The 18659-nt window shown below is 40.5% G+C and overlaps 2 protein-coding genes across 4 annotated transcripts in view; both read right to left on the reverse strand.

Moving 5' to 3' along the window:
* lats2 (large tumor suppressor kinase 2) overlaps window positions 1-9915 on the reverse strand; it is a 32180-nt gene extending 22265 nt beyond the window's left edge. The window contains exons 1-2 of the mRNA XM_046053651.1: window positions 9717-9915; window positions 2563-3271 (exon numbers count right to left, since the gene is read on the reverse strand). Of these exons, the coding sequence (XP_045909607.1) occupies window positions 2563-2928 (366 nt within the window). The 5' untranslated portion in view covers window positions 2929-3271; window positions 9717-9915. The remainder of the gene's footprint in view (window positions 1-2562; window positions 3272-9716) is intronic.
* Window positions 9916-11208: 1293 nt separating this feature from the next.
* LOC123974235 lies at window positions 11209-18186 on the reverse strand. 3 transcript variants are annotated; one of them, XM_046054795.1, is made up of 2 exons: window positions 17047-18186; window positions 11209-15744 (listed from the first exon to the last, which is right to left on the reverse strand). In XM_046054795.1, the coding sequence occupies exons 1-2, from the start codon at window positions 17339-17341 to the stop codon at window positions 14462-14464; spliced, it is 1578 nt and encodes a 525-aa protein (XP_045910751.1). In that variant the 5' UTR covers window positions 17342-18186; the 3' UTR covers window positions 11209-14461. The 3 variants fall into 3 exon arrangements, with proteins under 3 accessions (XP_045910751.1, XP_045910750.1, XP_045910748.1); XM_046054794.1 differs by having other exon boundaries at window positions 11209-15747; XM_046054792.1 differs by having other exon boundaries at window positions 11209-15801.
* Between the last annotated feature and the right edge of the window lie 473 nt (window positions 18187-18659).

Genomic DNA, 18659 nt, shown 5'->3' on the forward strand with positions numbered 1-18659 from the left:
GAATTTGACAGAACGAAAGGGTGTCACAGAGAGCCTGAAGAAGGTAGTAGAAGCACAAAAAGGACAAATTAATAAGAAGAAAATAATGTGGGGCAGGCTGCACACTCCGCTGCTGAAACGCTTCCAGTTGACTTTGACGCCAGGCTGTGGACACATCAAAACCGTGGCGCAGCCGTAATTTGCCGTAGCCGGAGTCAGTGGATTCCTGCCGTTAGTGCTCATTCAGTATGACAGACATCCTCACTCATTTCCAGTGAATCTCGTAGCAGAATAAATCTTAGTGGCATGGCATTTTCAAACTGCTAATTCATCTTCCAATAGTACACTGTACTAACAAACACTCACCAATGCAGTCCTCCTTGCACAGTTATAAAATTGAGTTAGTCAACAGTTATAAATATTCAGGTATAGTCATGGACTGTCAACTGTGTTTCAGAACTCATTAGCAACCTGGTTTCTAAGCTTAAGATGAAGGTTGGCTGTCTCTACAGATCAAAATCATGCTTATCCACCAGAGCTAGAAAATAACTGGTGATGGCACTTTTCTTCCCATATCAGATTATGGTGATCTGATATACGAGCGCTTCTGCCCAATGCCTACAGAAATTGGATGTTGTGTATCATTGTGCATTGCGGTTTTTCACGGGCTGTAGCTATAGGACACATCATTGTACTCCTTACTATAAAGCTCAATGGCCCTCTCAATGCAAGAAGGTATAGGCATCGTCTGTATTTCATCTATAAGGCACTTCTTGGACTAGCTCTTACGTATCTGCGTATTTTTTAAGCAAGTACTCAGGGGCATTATGGATTACGTTTTAAGGACGTCCTACACTTGTTGGTCCCCCTTGTCCGTACAGAACTAGGCAAAAAAGCCTTCATGTTTGCTGCCCCTGCTCTTTGAAATCTTCTTCAGAACTCATTGAAACTGACAGTCTTTATTTCTTTTGTTTGTTCTGTCAATTCTGAAGGATATGGAGCAGGTGAATATTGGTCAGTGTCTTTGTTTGTAAAGGCTGTATTCTACCTTATTCAACACAGGGGCTTCTGTTATTTATGTGTATACTTGCTGTCTTTTATATGTTGGAAACTTGTCCTGTATGTTCTTTTATGCTGCGTCTTGGTGGCCAGGTGTCTCTTGCAAAAGAGATTTTAATCTCAATGAGCCTCACCTGGTTAAATAAAGGTTAAATAAAAAAACATCTTTATTGCTGAATTGAGAGTGCTTTTAGTTTCAGGCCAAATATAACAACACGGTGCAACATGATGAATTTCTGTCTCCTTATCCACAGCTTTGTAACAGGTGTGATGAATAGTAGTAGTCTTACATACTTTCTATGTTTAAACACCCTAAAATTAGACTTTCAAAACATATGCTGTAAATATGGGAGCTGTATAAAATTTGGAGATTTAATTTTGTGGTTTGACTCCTTCAACTCAAGTGCAGTGACGCCTGATTAACAGCATCCACATGAAGCCTTTAGTCATTTCTGAAAGTTGAGGGTAAAACAGGCACTCACGTTCCATGGAAACACACTCCCATCTCACTATTCTCCAGAGACGTTTGATGGCGCTCTTGCATTCCTCAAGCAGGATGGAGGGAGAAAACGCTAAACACCCCACTTGGGAAACCCACCTGGTATTTCAATGCTCAGGCCTGAGTTATGCAACCACAGCACTGTACACTTGGCAGCAAAGACTTGTATTGTATTGCATCTAAGAGCGTTTGGCACTCTTGACTTCTTTCATTAGAAAGTCCTGACTGAAGGAGGCAGAGTCACTTTCAACATCTGAGCAAAGTGGCTTTTAAAGCAACAGAGCAACATAATAACATATTATATCCACCGTGTTAATCGACACTACAGTACATCCACAGCTTCTCCGGTTCTTGTGAACGTCTCACACATTCGCACACAATAGGGGTTTGAAAATCATCTTGGCACAATATATTGCAATACAAAAAAAAACATGTGACAATAGCACAATGGCAATGAAAACAAAATAAACCACAACAGTAACTCTATCAGTTAGGATTACTAAATGTTAAAACTTTGTGTTTGTGTGGAGGGTTCAATTAAATATCATCCATTAAGACTGACAGATGTCTCAACTGCTTCCTGTAAATCAAACAAGCTTGCAGTTGCAAAAACATAAATCTAAAATTAGATTTGGTCAAATTTTGTTTGGTGCCAACTCAGGTGTTTTTTGAGAACGCTTATTCAACCAAGTTGACATTTGTTCTTTATGGAGGAAATTCTCATCTATACACATTTTTATTCATTTATATTCTACTTTAAAAGAAGATAATGATTTGTTTGTTACATATTTTCTCTTTCTGTTCCAATATTGCCATAAAGCTCTCTACAACATTTCCTGCAAGGTACTAGTACAGCTATAGCTATTAAAAGGATATGGTTACCTTGCTATACAAAAAGTGCACCAAATGAAGCACATTCATTCACAGGACAGGCACATAAAATCCTACAAACTGTCAAGACACAAACCCATATATGCACAAACATGCATGCTCACAAACACTCTCCTCCTCCGTCTTTGGCTTACCTGGTCACAGCCGGCGTTGACCAGCTCCTGCAGCATCTGCCGGTTGACCTCCCCAGCGCCTGCAGGGTGCCCTGACCCAGAAGATGGGCCAGACTCATTGGCAAAGGGCATGAGAGACTTGCGGATTTCTCGCAGAGCATTCTGGTAGTTGTTGAACTTTTGCGGGGGTCGGAGCTGCTGCTGTCGGCTGGCTGTGTCTTTCCCGCTCTTGCAGTCGGCCCCCCTGCTGCTATCTGTCCGGGAGCTGCCCCCGTGCAGGGCCTGGCTCACTAGTTTGGCTGGCTGCTTCAGACCCTCCTTGATCTCCTGAAGCCTCTGGCGTGTGTTGCCTACATACGGGGCAGCTGGGAAAGTCTTGGGCCTCATGGCTTCAGTGCCCAGGGCAGGCCCCTATTCTAAAAGGGAAACACACGCACACTGGCACTCTCTGCTACACCTTCCACAAAGATCCCTTTCAAGCTGGCTGACCTAAATAGATAGAGTCTCCAGGAGCACAGATTTGGGAGTCCTCCTCGGTGTCCCTTATTTGTTTGTGTCTCTCTTTGTGATTTTGATTCCCGCTGATGCTTGTGGGCTGGGTGGCGGTGAGGTGTGGCACTACAGGCATTCCATGGTGTGTCTTTCAAGGCTCAGGTTCCAGCGTATTCCAGGAAATGCAGCCAGCCACCAGGGCACCACGGAGCCAAACCATGATGCTGCCAATCTTTGCCTGTGAAGGGAAGGGATGGAGTTAGAGCATGGAGACTGTGGTCATGCACGTCTTTATATTTGGACACATTCATGTCAACAAGAATTAAAGGTCTCTGGTATACAGCAAAATATGATGAATTGAAAGAATAAATGTGCCCCCCCCAAAAAATAAAAAATTCCCTTTTTATACAGTCACATACATCACATCAGAGGTGGATGACATGATCAGCTGATAGCTGGTATTTAAAACAAAGAATATTCCAGCCTGATATCAGCATGACGTTAATTTCATATGTCAAAAACTAAGACAAATTAGTTTCAGTAATGCTTAAAAAGTATGGCAAACATCACATGGGAACTGGTTTGAGAGGAGTGGTATAACCTGGATGTCAGATTCAGCATTTGTAATGCATAAGCAGTACCCATGCATAATTCAAGAATGCTAGGGGTCATAAAACCACACCTGCACCCTATCAATGAATAGCAGCGGTTGCAAAAGTCAGCCTGTCACTGCATTTTTCTGCTACGTGGTCACTGGTAAACACCCTTGTGAGAGCGCAAAGCTCCAACGTGGGGTCAAAACAGTCAAAAGTCCTCCCTGCGTCAGGCTCTCTGCACTGTGATGCTCCCCTGTGAACAGACATGTAATCACCATTTGACCATTCTTATCTGGAGGAACATACCCCACATTCTGCCACAATACTGTTAATCCTTCAGGGCAGATGTGATGACGTGTAGAATAAATGCACATGTTCCTGTCAGGAGCCTCACGTGAGGCCTCACAGACCAAAGTAAAACACTTACATCTTGGTGAGATTTGACATGTTTGGAGGGTTTTTGCAGCATTAAATAGAGATGACAAGAAGACAGGGAGCAACAAAATTACGGATAATGAGCACATTTTAAAAACAAAGTTGTATTTGGTTACAATTGTGAATCTAAAGGTCATGCTGATACCAGGGTTTCCCTCCTGTGCTAAAAGCAAATTATTCAGCAATTTCCACACTTTAAAAACAACCAAGATTTAGTGTTTCCCACAGGAATTTAGTTTTGCCTGTATGGAAACGTCTCTGAAAATAAAACGTAGACCATCCTGAGACAATAAAACTCTCCCATGACACAATCCCCTTAGGTGTAACTAGTGGGCTGAAAATAAGAATCTACAGCCATGTTAGAAACTCTGCAGCGCTTTGAGCTAAATGCTAACATCAGCATGCTAACATGCTAACAATTCATCCAATAGTTGAGTCGAGACGTTTCACCAAATACCAAAATCATCAACCTCCTGGTGGCACTAGAGGAGAATTCAGAGGATCACCAAAGTCAACATGAGTCACTTTCTGGGGAACATGAAAGTATGTACAAAATTTCACATCAATCCATCAAACAGTTGTTGCGATATTTTGCATGGACTGACCATGCCCTAGAGCCAAGCTGCAAGCGTTTGTTGTTCAAATGTAATGGCAGCCCATCAAACCTTCAAAGTGACAAAACCAAACCTGGAAGAACATCCCATATGATTAAGGGCGAGGAAAGAGTTCACTTTAGCATTTGTAACCATTAATTGCTTGGTTTTTGTTCCTCTTCATTCTTTCTTTCTTTCCTTCCTTCCATTTGGGATCCACTTTAACAAGTCTCACTTTACTAGCCAAGCAAAACCTCTTGACAGCAGACCCTGAAACTGACAGGGAAGTTGGTTTCCTGTCCAACTGAGCAACTCACAAGCCTCAAATAACCAGAGAAGATATGGCTGCCAGGTGATGTCCGGTCTGCTGGTTTGTTACCTATGTGGAAAAACCGCCAGACATAATCACATTCTGGTATGTTTCAACACGACTGTGGTTTTAAAATCTTCTCTACTATTCCAACCATTTTGTTAAACAATCAACCTTTAATTGATCTGCTTGTATTTCAAAAGGTATGACTGGCAGGTTGATCAGGAAAAGAAACACACCTAGTTATTTGAGCCACAATTATCCTGACATGAAAATAATTTACGAATTGAAGAAATTTACTTCAACAAATCAGTTATTTCAAATATATAAGGACATCTTTCGTGCTTAGGTCATGCACACGTCATCGTCATTTTAACCCCATGTCATGTCTGTTTCAGCAGTGAGTTAGTTTAATACATTACTTGTGGCAAAATGTCTGGGTTAACTTTTGGTGAAAAAGTAGTGGCACCGTGCCTAAAAGCTGCTGTGTTGCATTTTGCATGTCGATCAATTAAACCCCCACACACAGTGTAGGATTTCTTTACTTCCCCAAATAGTGAAGAACAGTAAAAGATAAACAAAACGGTAACTGTGGGACCGGTCAGTCAATAGTGTCCTTCTGTAGCAAACACTTCACAGGTTAGTTAATGATGTTACTGAGTAAATGACATGTGAAGCAAATCAGTAAAGAGTCTTGGTGATGGTGTAAGAAAAGCTTTTACTGTGAAAAATATGGCCCTACCATAAAACGCCTGCTTTTAGAATAGAGTTTATTTTAACATCCTGTCCACTCGAAAGATCACCAGGAGAAGAAGACGGTATTTCAGTTTTAATAAGTCACATAAAAGTGAGCTGATGTACCTTCTAATAATGAAGTGGGGCTAAAACAGATCTGTTTTCTACTTCTCGGCTCGTAGTAAAGTCACGTAATAAACGGCTATCAAAACAGAGACAGTGGTTCCACTTTGCCACAGCGATGTTATTAGTTTAAAGTAATGTCACATTAGACAGAGTACCGAAAGAGCTAAATAAAATGCTAAACAAATTTCAAAAATACATGTTGTATGTCAGGTTCGAGGCAGACTGAAAGGACATCCATTAAACCCTTTTTCTTTAATCTTTTCTATAGAACGACGGCAATGGACAACATCATAACATAATTGTGTCCCCGACTAGACACATTACTTCCTCCTCCTTCAAACTAAAAAGCTAAATTAATTAATCGTCCAGCTCTACTTCCCAGTGGGGCTGGACGATATGGCCAAAAATGTTACTTCTTTCAAGTTTAAAGGCTGATTTTTGCTTCTGATTGAAGAAACCAGACGGTTGACTGTGGTTTTAAACTGTTCTTTATGGCCAGAACATGACAAACAGTGGATCACTTCACATATCTGAGTTAGAACATTCCAAATTATTATGATAAAATCTTTTTTCAACAAATATGCATGAATACAATTAAGTAAAAGCTTTTCTTCAGTACCTTCTCCCCCCTCAACAAAATAAATATCTTAATATAAAAATGAAGCGCTAATTCATTGGTGATTCAAAGGAATAAAATTAAACATTTCTTGAACATTTGTTATATTGTTCTTGAGGAAAAATATGACACTAATTATCATTTTTGTTTTATTGCCCAGCCCAACTTCCCAGTAGATGCAGAGCAGTACTGGGATCATGTCAGTCCCCACTCACCTCCTCCCTGGCAGTCTACATCCCTTCGGGTCATTTCTAAGAAGGACAGAGGCCTCACTGTTAGTACAGATTAAACTTTGTGTAGACAAAAACATGTTTTTTTTGTAATATTGGTGGGTGGTGGGGTAGAGCAAAGTTGCATAAATGTTGCCCCATCACTGGGATCTGCTGCCTCCATTCCTGTGATGCTTCAGGCGCCATGTCCGAAACAGTAGGCATTCCATTCCACAAGTAACTACAAGTAACCTCACACCACTGAATCATGGGACAGTCTATGCAGACCAAAATAAACCCCAAAAAACCCAACAAGAATTATGAATGATCTCTGCCTGGAAATAGGCTTTAGGAGGGTGTTGATCCAACTTTACAAATTTACCAGAAAAGAAATGTGCAAAGACATAACTGCTACTGCTGAAAGCCACAACTCATAAACACATCCACAAATACACAGCATACTTCCAAACTTAACCTGCAACAATACATACCTAAGCCTTATCTCTGTACTCAATTTAAATAAATGGTAATTAATTCCATTGCACACACACAAAATATCACAAAAATGTCAGTTCAAAAACACTTTAAAATAAGTTGCACAAAAAAAAAAACGAATTAAACAGATTATTCATACTTTTCTGGGAAAATAACACTTAATTAAATGCCAAAACCACAGTTCATCACCTTAACCTGCAGTTCCTCCATCGACCACTAGATGTTGACTCAAAAAAAAAAAAAAAAAAAAAAACACCACCACACAAAGACAACTTTTCTCCCCACAAGATCTTTGGCTTTAAATACCTAAAATAATCTAAAGCACTTCTCATAGTGTGTAACTTGTTGCCAGATTCTTATGTAGAGAGTGCTTAAGCTGAAAAGAGATTCATGTTTTGTGTTGTGTGTCTTCATGGACAGGTCTCTAAGCCTACACTACACCCATACTCACCCGACCTCAGCTCCACTCAGACTTCCTCCCCTGTGCAACATACACTGCCGTTTGTTTTGCTGCAGAAAGACCAGATTTGCCCCCTATGACAATATGTTGTAGAAGAAATATTTTCGGAAATTGCCACCAATATTCAGCTTAGACTATGTGAGTACTTCAACAGACTCTTCCTGACTGCTGCCAGACTTGATCAGTGACACCCAGAGAGCCTTATATCTAACCAGTTTGCCAGATTTTGGAGAAGTGAGGTGAGTAATGTCTCTGCTGTATTTGGAAAATTATAGCGGAAGAACACAACTTCCTAAATGGCAACTGTGACCCTGGTGTGGCCTACAGGTTTTCACAGGTATCTTCCAAGATATATCACAGACAAAGCAAAGCGAGTCAAGCTCACTGCAGTTGGAGAGAAAGTGCATGTATGAGAGGCAGCGCAAGATTAGCTTGTGAGTGAAAAACAAAGTAACACCCCCAGTAAACATGGTATGTTTGCAATTCGCCAGTGTATAAACTTACATTTCTCCTTATGTATGGGGAGATTCTGTAATCTGAGCACAGGTTGTACAGAAAAGATGGTAAATCCAATTTCAGCATTCATAACATCCCTCATAAAATCTTCAGTTGACACCAGCATTGTTCTACAATCCATGGTGTTCACTGATCACCAGAAACAGACACACATGCACATCAAATTCAACCAGGTTTCTTTGCCATTTTGCCACCCAGCTTGTTGTTCTACTTTCCTGCTTACTTGCTGGTGTACATTAAAAATGAACAACACAGCTCAAATGGCTATAACCGGCATCTGCCAGCATCTGTCTGTAGCCCGGTGGGGATTTCCCACTGCAGTCATCCCTGTGTGGTTCTTCCCTGACAGATGCCTCTGCACTGCCCGACACAATTAAATCCAGCTGTGGCCTGATACCTGACAACACGCTGTTGCACCACCATAGCCTAAGTATAACAGGCCTAGCTGTTTCAAAAATGTGACCTCTCGCCTTAGGAAAACACACTGGCATGACCATAAGGTGTCTAAATAAAACTTAAGTGTTATGATTTGGTTTGCATAACTCGGGCCTGCTGCTCAGCATTCAGAGGAGGCAGCTGGCACTGAAGGCGCCATCTACCTGCTGCCAGGTGAGTTCTTAACAAATCAAAACACCTGGACTGATAAGTCAAAAAACGGTGTGTTAAAAGTGTGTCAAACAGAAAGAGAGACTGTGTGTCTGAGTAGTAGTAGTAGCAGCGCACCTGAATGAAACACATGGTTGCATCAGTGCCAAACTATGCAGGCCTTTAGGCTTGAAATAGAGCGGAAATACCAAATTCAAAACAAATGTTTCCCCCTATTTTTTTTTTTTTAATCCAAAAACAGACCCAGATACTATTTCTCCCATTGTGTTTTCAGTGAAAAATAAAAAATGATCTAGTGATTTCAGGGTTAACTTGGACACATTTATGTCTCTTGACAGCCTTTTTTAACCACATGTCACACCTTTGTATCTTAGTTATTATAGAGTGGTGAATGCAGTGCTTTCAATATATAATGATAATAATATAATGGGCACAGGGTGTTATGTTAGCAGCAAATGTATAGATGGACGGCTCCTGGATCTCCTTTATTACAACTGAATATGAGATTTGGTCCCCTTAGAGGTCCCCGAAATTGAGGTCTGCAGCAAAAACTTACAGCATACCTGCAATTACTTGAAAATTAGCACCAGGGGTTAATGTAGGAAACTGACTATGAACTATTTCATGTGTGCCAAAGCTTTAAACCCGTTACAAAATGGGGTCTGTGTAGTTTACAGTCTTTGCCTGGGGCCCCCAGTACATGGAAACCCTCAGAAACCCCTGACTTAACGTCCTGTGGCCTTCCCAACTGTATCCCAGGCTGCAACACCAGACACACATTCCTATGCAGAAAGTAGTGGGGTAACTTTGGCCCCGTTAACCCTTAAAGTGGTCCAAAGTGAAAGGAGGGGAGAGAACAGGGTTTTTTTCCTATAAGTTATCCCTCAATTTAAAACACACCAGTGACGGAACTTTTTCCTCAGGAACAAGTCGTGGAAATAACTTACACCACCACTCCCCTCCCCAAAAAAATAGTCTCAACTTACCATGTGATAGAAGTAGCGAGAATAACTCAAGATTGGAGAGTAAATCCCGTCAAGCGAAACACGATTTAAAGTCCTTTTCTCGGCGGGTGAACGCGTACGAGACAGCTGAAGAGCTCAGACAAGACGGAGCAACTGTGTAAATCTGATGAAATGAGCCTCCATTTTCTCCCCAGACTCCAGGCAGGATCAGAAATGCAGCACAAAGTTGGACACTCGCTGCATTGTTAACATTCCTCAGGTCACGTGAGGGACCGACGCACGTCAGCAGCGAGCCGAAGATCGTCTATTAAGAAGGGTGATTCACTCAGTGGCTCAGTTTTGCTTTTAAATAGTTAATCCTATCTTGTTTGATTGATGGGATCTCCACGACGGATTTTTAGGGCCACATTAAAAGGGTGAAGGTGTTTTATTTATTTTGCATTTCGAGTGTAAAGTGGAAATGACGAGAATAAAGTCAAAATGATGAGAGTAACGTTGAAATGGTACTATGTTGACTTTATTCTCGAAATGCAAAATAACTTCAAAAGTCTTCATCCTCAATTTGATTTACCTGAATGTGACCCTATATTCTGTAAAAGGGTTTGAAATGGTCAGCTATGCTGTTTTCTTTTTCTGGGGGAAACTGCAACAGTAACTGTGAGCTACTTGCTTGCTCTAACATTTTACTGTGCAAATTCCACAACCACTGGTGGAAGACATCAAGTCAATTTTACTTTCATAGCACATTTTATACAGCAATGTAAACTCAATGTGCTTTAAAAAAAAAAAAAAAAAAGGAAAAAAAATTATTTTATACAAATAATTTATTTTATTGTTAGAATATATATATAATAATATAGAAAATAAGCAAATACTCCAAGAAAAGGGGATTAACATTGGCAGAAAGAAAGTGCATCTCAGCTTTTCCAAGAGCAGATCCTGATAATGATTTTTTTTTTAAACCATACAATTTACATTCACTGCAATAAGTGCACATCTCTGTAATGGGTGACATCTAGGACATGTTTAAAACCATTACGTGTAGGGTTTTTGTGTGACTCTTTAGCAACTTTCGAATTATTCTAATGGCTTATTAAGTTTCTATTTGTGCGAAAATAAAAATCTGGTGAAAATATTGCCGTCTACCATCGGGGACGCCAAATTCTGATATTCTACACATAGTGACTAAAAAGCAACAGAGTGATAGGTCTCATTTTTGTTTTTTTACACCTCTCTGACCGCATATTCTAGGCGGGGCTTCCTCCGATGTATTTCTGTCTTTGATAAATCAAAACGTATCAGTACTTTACTCAGACACTCCTCTCTGGCCTTGGAAGGGATTTTTACCAATGAGACAGGGGCCATTAATCAGTGTTAATGCAAATAAGGGCCTATACTCTATTATCAAGTATCAATCACATGAACAAAAGAAGGGACCGCACACGCACCACGAAACTTTAACAGTATTCACACACAGACAACTCATCAGCATTGAGGAAGAGTAATAAGGCTGTTGCATTTCTCAAACTTTTAATTTTTCAGTCACAGAGGCAGTAACTAAGAAAACCTGACCAAGAAATTACAAATTTTAAGGTTACACATCATGGAAGCACATGCACCCATAACAATAAAAGGCAAACAGGGCAACATAAATGCAGTGTGAGAAACTGGAAAAAAAATATTGGGTTTACAAAAATCACCAACATTAACTAGTTTGTCTGTGAAGATATTTCATTCAACTCAACCTTGAAACTCTTGCATTGCTCATTTTATAGGAGCTTTGTGGAAGAACCTTCAACACTACTCTCCTTTATATAAAACAACAAATGAAAAGTTGTGTTCTTTCTGCTAGAGCATAATATAGATTTAACCAGCATTCATTTAACAAAGGTTTTGCTCTTCACTATTATTTAAACTAGTATTTGGCAGATCTCGCCTGATCACAATCCTCTAGTATAGAGGAAGCGATGCATTATTATGCTTTCAGAAGCAGCAACTGCAATAAATAAAATATTAGATTGTAAGAAAAAGATGCCATAGTAACCATCCCACTGTCTTGCTCCCACTTTCAAATGATTACTCTCAGTCTAGCAGCAATTCACCTGTCTAAAAAGCTCTCTTCTCCTTCCTTTAAAACCAAGAAGCACTCAAGTTCACAAGTTAATGCTGATAAGTTTCTGGTTTGTTTGGAGTAAGCAGAAGAACGACAGGGTAGTTAACATTAGCAGTGATAAGTACCATCACTAACCACCGTAGAAAATCAGTCTGATGCAAGCATACGTTACATGCACAAGACAAACATAACTGTTCAGGAAAGACATCCATGGATGGGAACATCCAGCGGCCTGAGAACAGAAGGCACATTCGACTTTGGGTTACCATAGCACACATATCTGAAGCTCACACTGCTTATGAAGCAACAACATTTTAAAGCCTGGCAACAGAACTGAGCCAGTTCAGTGTTTATTGTTGTAACAAGCTTCTCATCATGTGAAGAAACTTTCTCAAATTGATTTTGGGGTCCTGAGCCAAAGCACAAGAACCGCTGTTGTACCATTTAACCCCTCAAAATGTTCTCTTAATCAGAAATACTTTATTGATCCCCAAGGGGAAATTCTTTTGTAAGACATATAAATAGTTATAATCTATGTATAATTAATTGACATCATTTAAAATGTATACACAATAAATGTTAGAAGGGTGAATAATATAAAACATAATTTTATAATTTCCTACTGTACACACACTAAACTTGGTGAATAACGAATAAGGGGTGCTTTGTTAACATTTAGGTGCTTGACTGTTTAGCAGAGTAAGGTGTCGAAAGCATATTGTACGATGCAAAAATAAACATTTGTAGAAGAAAAAAAACAGGCTGATTTGTAACAACAGTCCCAGCTTTACAAACTAAGGCACCAGCAATGCAGGACAACAAAAGTCGCACTTCAATGAGCAGGGTCTTTACCCAGGTAACTCTAAAATCATAATGAGATGTTTTCTAAAGCTATAAACAGATCTTTCAGTTTATGTGACTACATGTAAGCCCATATCTTAGCTTAAAGCTGGGGTGTCCAGTTTAGTTTAGTAGCTTTTTTGTTATATTTGAAAATCCATTCTCTGTGGGTGTCGCACACTGTAATAATCACAGCCAATCATTTCATTTGGTCCCAATGAAATGATTGGCTGGCCTACCCGTCTACCGGCCTCTTGCTAGTTTCTCCTACATGGCTTAAATTTATTAAACATATTTTTAAAAATGCACTTTAATGGCTGGGCACCCATTCTTGAAACGCCACACATGATCCAAAACTGTTCAATAATCATTTAAACAGAATGCATTGAAACAAGCCAATGAGAATTAAACAGTCAGAAATTAAATGTACATTCTCCAAGGGGCTTAATGTCCGTACACAAAGGCCTGCCTGTCAAGTGTTTTTGACAGCTGTCTCTGAGAGTTTGCCCTGCTCCCTGCTGTGTTGATGTTAGACCAACACAAAATCAACCTAGAAACACGGGGAACAACCATGCTTGTTCCTTCAACTTAACCATTTTGGGAAAACGCTAAACTTTTTTTTTTTTTTAAAGTTACCTGTAAAAACACTAGTGTGGAGTGCTAAACGTTGACATCAATGTTTATTATACAGCCCAGATTGGAACCAGTGAGTGGACAAACATTTACCTGGCTCCATGAGTGCGGCATTGTAGTATTATATCTTTTTGGTCCATTTCGTTGTTTTTTGTTTGTTTTTTTAAAAAAAACACCCGGCAGTTTACATTTCTGTAGGACTGTTTAGTTTGTGTAAATATTAACAATGAAGCCCTGTTGAAGAGGACATCTGCTATTTAACCAAGAAGCTATTGCAGAAAAAAAACAACAACCTGGAAATGAGGTGTGTTGATAAAAACCCAGCGAGCACAGCAGATAAATTAACACCAAACTCTGGCCATATGGTAGTAAATTGGTCTGTGGGTGGTGTTTGCCTGTACTGGTAGCTAATCATCCCGGAGTGACTATATTCTATTGTTATGAAATCTAGCTGGCAGGCAAAAAATGTACACCCCTCATAAGCCCCCCATTTACCATAACATGTTTCTATTTCTGCATGCTGAACAGGCAGCAGAAACTTGTATGCATGCTGTTCTTGTTTTAACCTGTTTTATATCTCTTTGTATTGTGTGTGCGCACTGTTCTCAAAATATACAAGAAGGGAGGCGACAAAACAGCTGGTTTAACCAACAAACCCTCTTTCTGCAAGAGAGGGAGGAAGTAATCAGTAAAGTTAGCTGCTGTTATTGTATTTGTTAGAGATTTTAAAAATAAAAAAAGTCTTGCATCACATAGGATTGGATTAGTAGGAACATTGCCTGCACCGCCCAAACTGCAGTTTAATACTGCAATATAATTTTTTACAAATGGCAAATGAAAAGAAAAAAAAAAGAAAAAAAAAGTTACTCACAAAGTTCTCATTCAAAGCCTAAAGAAAACATCCTTTGCAAGCCTGCCATCAGGGGTCATGTCACATCTTCACAAAGTGGTTTCTGGATTTGGGAGAGGTGCGCTTATTTTCGAGTACAAATCCACTTAGATAACAGGGAGTCACGTACACTGAAAGAGTAAATTAAACTGGGTATGTAATAAGTTCATGTAGTAACCATAGTGTTGACGCAGGGATGTAGTGGGAGAACATGGAATAAAGGTCCAAAGCAGTAAAGGGAAGTTAAATGCCTGACCAGCATTAAGGAGCACTAGGCATTTCCTGTATGAATCACTCTAGTGGAGCAGCAGAGATGCACAAGTTGTTTAAGGCACAGGCTACTTGCACAATCTTATCAAAGGTTGAGAGGTTTGACGTGCGTTCAGAGGCCGTGGTGAAGGGGCTCTCGACAGGGCCTGTGAGCATGGCGTACCTCTGCTTCACCATGCAGATCACCCTCTCCACATGCCTCTGCACACTCAGTGCCTCAGAGGAAGTATCAGCCAGTGGCGAGCTCTCTGAGCTGCCGTACGCCTCTCCTTGGCAGCTGGCAGAAATTTTAAACAGGGCTCCGCGGGCGGCCACAGAATCGGCAATGTTGAGGTCGCGACTCGCCAACACCACGTCACCTGGAAGGAGCTTGCACAGAAACCCGCAGCCCTCAGCCAGACTTTTGTCGCTGACGTTTCCCAGCACGCCCCTAGAGACAAATGTGACCACGCCTTGCGGAGCCACACCAATCAGATACTTTAACACATTATAACTTGTCCCCACCCCCTGAGCACTTGGCACCATCCTCTGCTGTTGCTGACTGCCCCTGGAAACCGGCTCCTCAAAAGGCACCATGAAACAGTCTATGATGACAGCGCAGTCGGGGTGGGAGGTGCGCAGAGCTGCAGGAAGGTTTTTCCGCAGCTCAGCTCTGGAAGGCCAGAAGACGGCTGTCGGCACCAGAGTGGAGGACATGATGTTGACCATCTGGTGAACTATTCTGGTTACTGTGCCGACTTTAACACCAAAGCGGTAGGCCAGGTCCTGGTTGCGGAGGTCCAGACGGAGACGCATCAGTGTCAACAGCAGCTGCTGGAACTTGGAGAGCTTCATGTTTTTCATCCCGTCCATGTGAGGTGCCAGCAGCCACATGACCGTCTCTAGGACAAAGTAGTTGGGTAAACCAGTGTAGAACTTTACTTTCTCTGCATCGTTCCTCAACGAGTTCTCAGAAAGGGACATTTTCTCCACAGACTCCCTGAGGGCCTGGTTCTCCTTCTTCAGGGCTTTCAGGATATCGTCAAAGTTAACAGGTGCATCGGACGTCTGAGCGAACTTCCCTTTCTTGCTGTCACACACAGATTCATCGTCATCGTCTTCATCAGTGCTTAGGGAGGAGGACCCACTTTCCTCCACAACGGCCCCCAGCTCCCTCTCGTCAGGATGCTCTTCCTGGCCCTGCTCCCCCACAGACCTGCCCTGGCCCTGCAGGAACAACAAGGCGTTGGCCGCCTCCACACGTGCTTCCTGCTTGTCCATGGTCTCTAAGGCACCTGGCTCCTTCATCTCTGGGGATAAGGGAGCTGCTGTGAACACAGAAGGAACATAATCTGGCGAACGTGGATTCTTCACCTGTTTACCTGCATGTGGAAAAAGAAGATGTAGTAAATGGGGGAAACTGTCTCTTTATGGCAGTTCCACCACTAACAGTATACTTTTGTAGAGTTTGAGGACAAATTATAGTGGGAAAGCAGCCATGTTGTCCCCCCCAATAAGACAGTTTGATAGCAACAGATTTGTTGGGTTCGGGATAGAATTATGATCGGTGTAATGAGATTTCTTGTGTGTGAAAATGTAGGGCTTGCACTGATGGAAAATATATTTCTTCAGTTATGAACATTACTATACATAAGTATGAAACAGGCGGAAGTTTCATATCATTACAGGATCCAAACTTTAGTAACCTTATCTTATTCTTAATTACTTTGTTGTTGAGAAAAACTGTGTATGTTACAGATAGGCAGAGTCCCCCCAGTCCTTGGGCAAGATACTGAACCCCAAATTTCCCGATAGTTGTGCTGTGTGTGTGTGTGTGTGTGTGTGTGTGTGTGCGTGTAATCCGTGTAACATTTTACAGTCCAATAAGAGTGCAATGTGATGAATATAATAACATAATAATTAAAAAACAACTCTGCAGCTAATGCATCTCTGGAGTTTCCCCTTTTAAGATAACTTTACATCAACCCTGTGGAAAACTACAGTACTAAAATCTTACTTGACACCACCAGACAAAGTAAATAATGAAACAAAGAAAGAAACAAGGTTTTACCACTTATTTAGGTTTACTTTGAACTACTAACCAAACAGACTTTCCAGTCTTGTCCAAATGAATTGAAAACATTGGCACAAGTCCCAAGATGTGAGTTGAATGAAGTTCACATACCTTTTTTAAGTTTACATTTGATTATCAGTTAATGTGAAAATGTAAAGCTTCCCAACTGCAAACAGTTTTGGTTTTAAAACTGATTTGACGTTTTAGCAGATAGTCCAAGTCATTTTGGTTTCAATAACTTAGAAATAAATCTATCTATCTATATATCTATTTAGAATTAACATAACTAGTTTAGAAAATAATTACAATTGACGCCTAAATCAAGTGTTTTCTATTGCCCGTTGTAAATACACCACATATGTCACTGTACCTACTAAATTTAATCAAACCAGAAATCTTTAGAAACAACAATAATCCACTGACCTGAAATCTAAAGAAAAGGCATTTTGAATAGCTCAGTTAGACTATGTGAAATTCCAGCAACATTAATCTGACCCGGAACAAAACAAAACGGTGGGACACTTTGTATTTCGGCGTTGTACAGCATTCATACCTGAGATGAAGTGAGTACTACACAGCCGACTGCCGTCGTTCGGAACCCAGCCCTCGCGGTTCACAGCAGCTATCCAGCGCTGCTTCCTCTCGGGGTCCCGGGGGAACCGGTAGAAAGATAAGGTGGTGCCCGGTGTCCTTCTGTTCCTGCAGCCTGCCACCACACACGTGTGAACCATAGTAAGGCCACGGAGAAGCGTGGAGGTGTGCGCTATTTGTTGGGTGTTTTGACTCCCAAAATGGTGGCCGACCAGACGGTGAAAAAAAAAAATAAAAAAACCCTGTAGTACCGTCATCAACGCTCGTTCTGCGTTCCCCGATCTAATTGGACCATCTTAGGGAGACGTCACTGAAATGCGATCCTTTTCTCACGCGGTGCTGCAAACAACGATAACGGTCCGAAATTATAGTAAATCAAACCAAATGTCGTGGAAAATACAAAAAAAAATGCTAAGTATAACTGGTTACCGCAGTCAAATAAGAGGGATTAAACAAAAGACGGAGAAAACGTTAGCGTAGCGGTTAACTAGCTAGATGCAACTACTCACTTCAGTTACCCTGCTCGACATTTAAGCACATTTGTATTATAAACAATCAACAGTAGCATGGTTGCAAATGACTATCAGGTTGTCTGAAATACCCCTTTTTCACGTGAAGTCTATGATCATGGGATGGCTTTATGGCATTTTTTTTTTTTTTTTTAGTTATTTTGCACCGCCGTTTGGAATGACAAAAAACTGTTTACAATATCATTTACAGTATCTTTACTAATAGCTTTTTGTCTGTGTAGTCTTTAAGTATGTCTTGTGCAGACCACCACTGGTAAGTTATTGTGACATTAACTATGAAGATCAGCATTACACAAATTTGTAATCTTACTTGTGTGTTGATAAATATGTAGATATATTATCAAATCAAATTAGCTGAGCTTAACGATTTTTTCCACGCATCCCCTGGTAACCACAGAAGTACCCCTGGGGTACAAGTAGGGCTGGGCGACTCCCTATGGCCAAAAATGTTTTCACAATAAAATAATTTCATACTAATTGATGGAAAATTAGCACAACAAATGTCAAATCAATATTTCTTTTAAGTTTAAAGGCTGATTTTTCTCCTAAGTGAAAATTGAAGAAACCAGATGGTTAATTGTGGTTTTAAACTTTTGGTCAGAACATGACACTTGATGCAAAACAGTGAATCACTTCATAAATCAGAGGTAGAACTTTTTTCAAAAAATATGATTAGTAACTCTTTTTTCTGTCTTTTCCCCCTCAACAAAATAAATATCTTAATAGAAAAACTAAGTGCCAATTCATTTGTGATTCAAATGAATTAAATCAAACATTTTTTGATGATATATTGAACACCTGTTACATTGTTATTGAGGAAAATTATTTTGCAATTATTATCATTGTTTTATTTTCCCGCTCAAGGTACCCCTGGTTGGGAATCACTAGTTTATATGTTCCCTTTTCGCAGCCATATAATCACATTAATAAAATACCAAACTTTACATTCGCAATATGGCCAACAGTACGTGGACTCCAGCGGTCCTGTAGCGCGCTTATGTACGTTCTGATCAAGTGTGTGCGTGTATGTGTGGGGTGGGGGGTG

The sequence above is a fragment of the Micropterus dolomieu genome, linkage group LG07 (genome assembly GCF_021292245.1).
Source record: "Micropterus dolomieu isolate WLL.071019.BEF.003 ecotype Adirondacks linkage group LG07, ASM2129224v1, whole genome shotgun sequence".
Lineage (NCBI taxonomy): Eukaryota > Metazoa > Chordata > Actinopteri > Centrarchiformes > Centrarchidae > Micropterus > Micropterus dolomieu.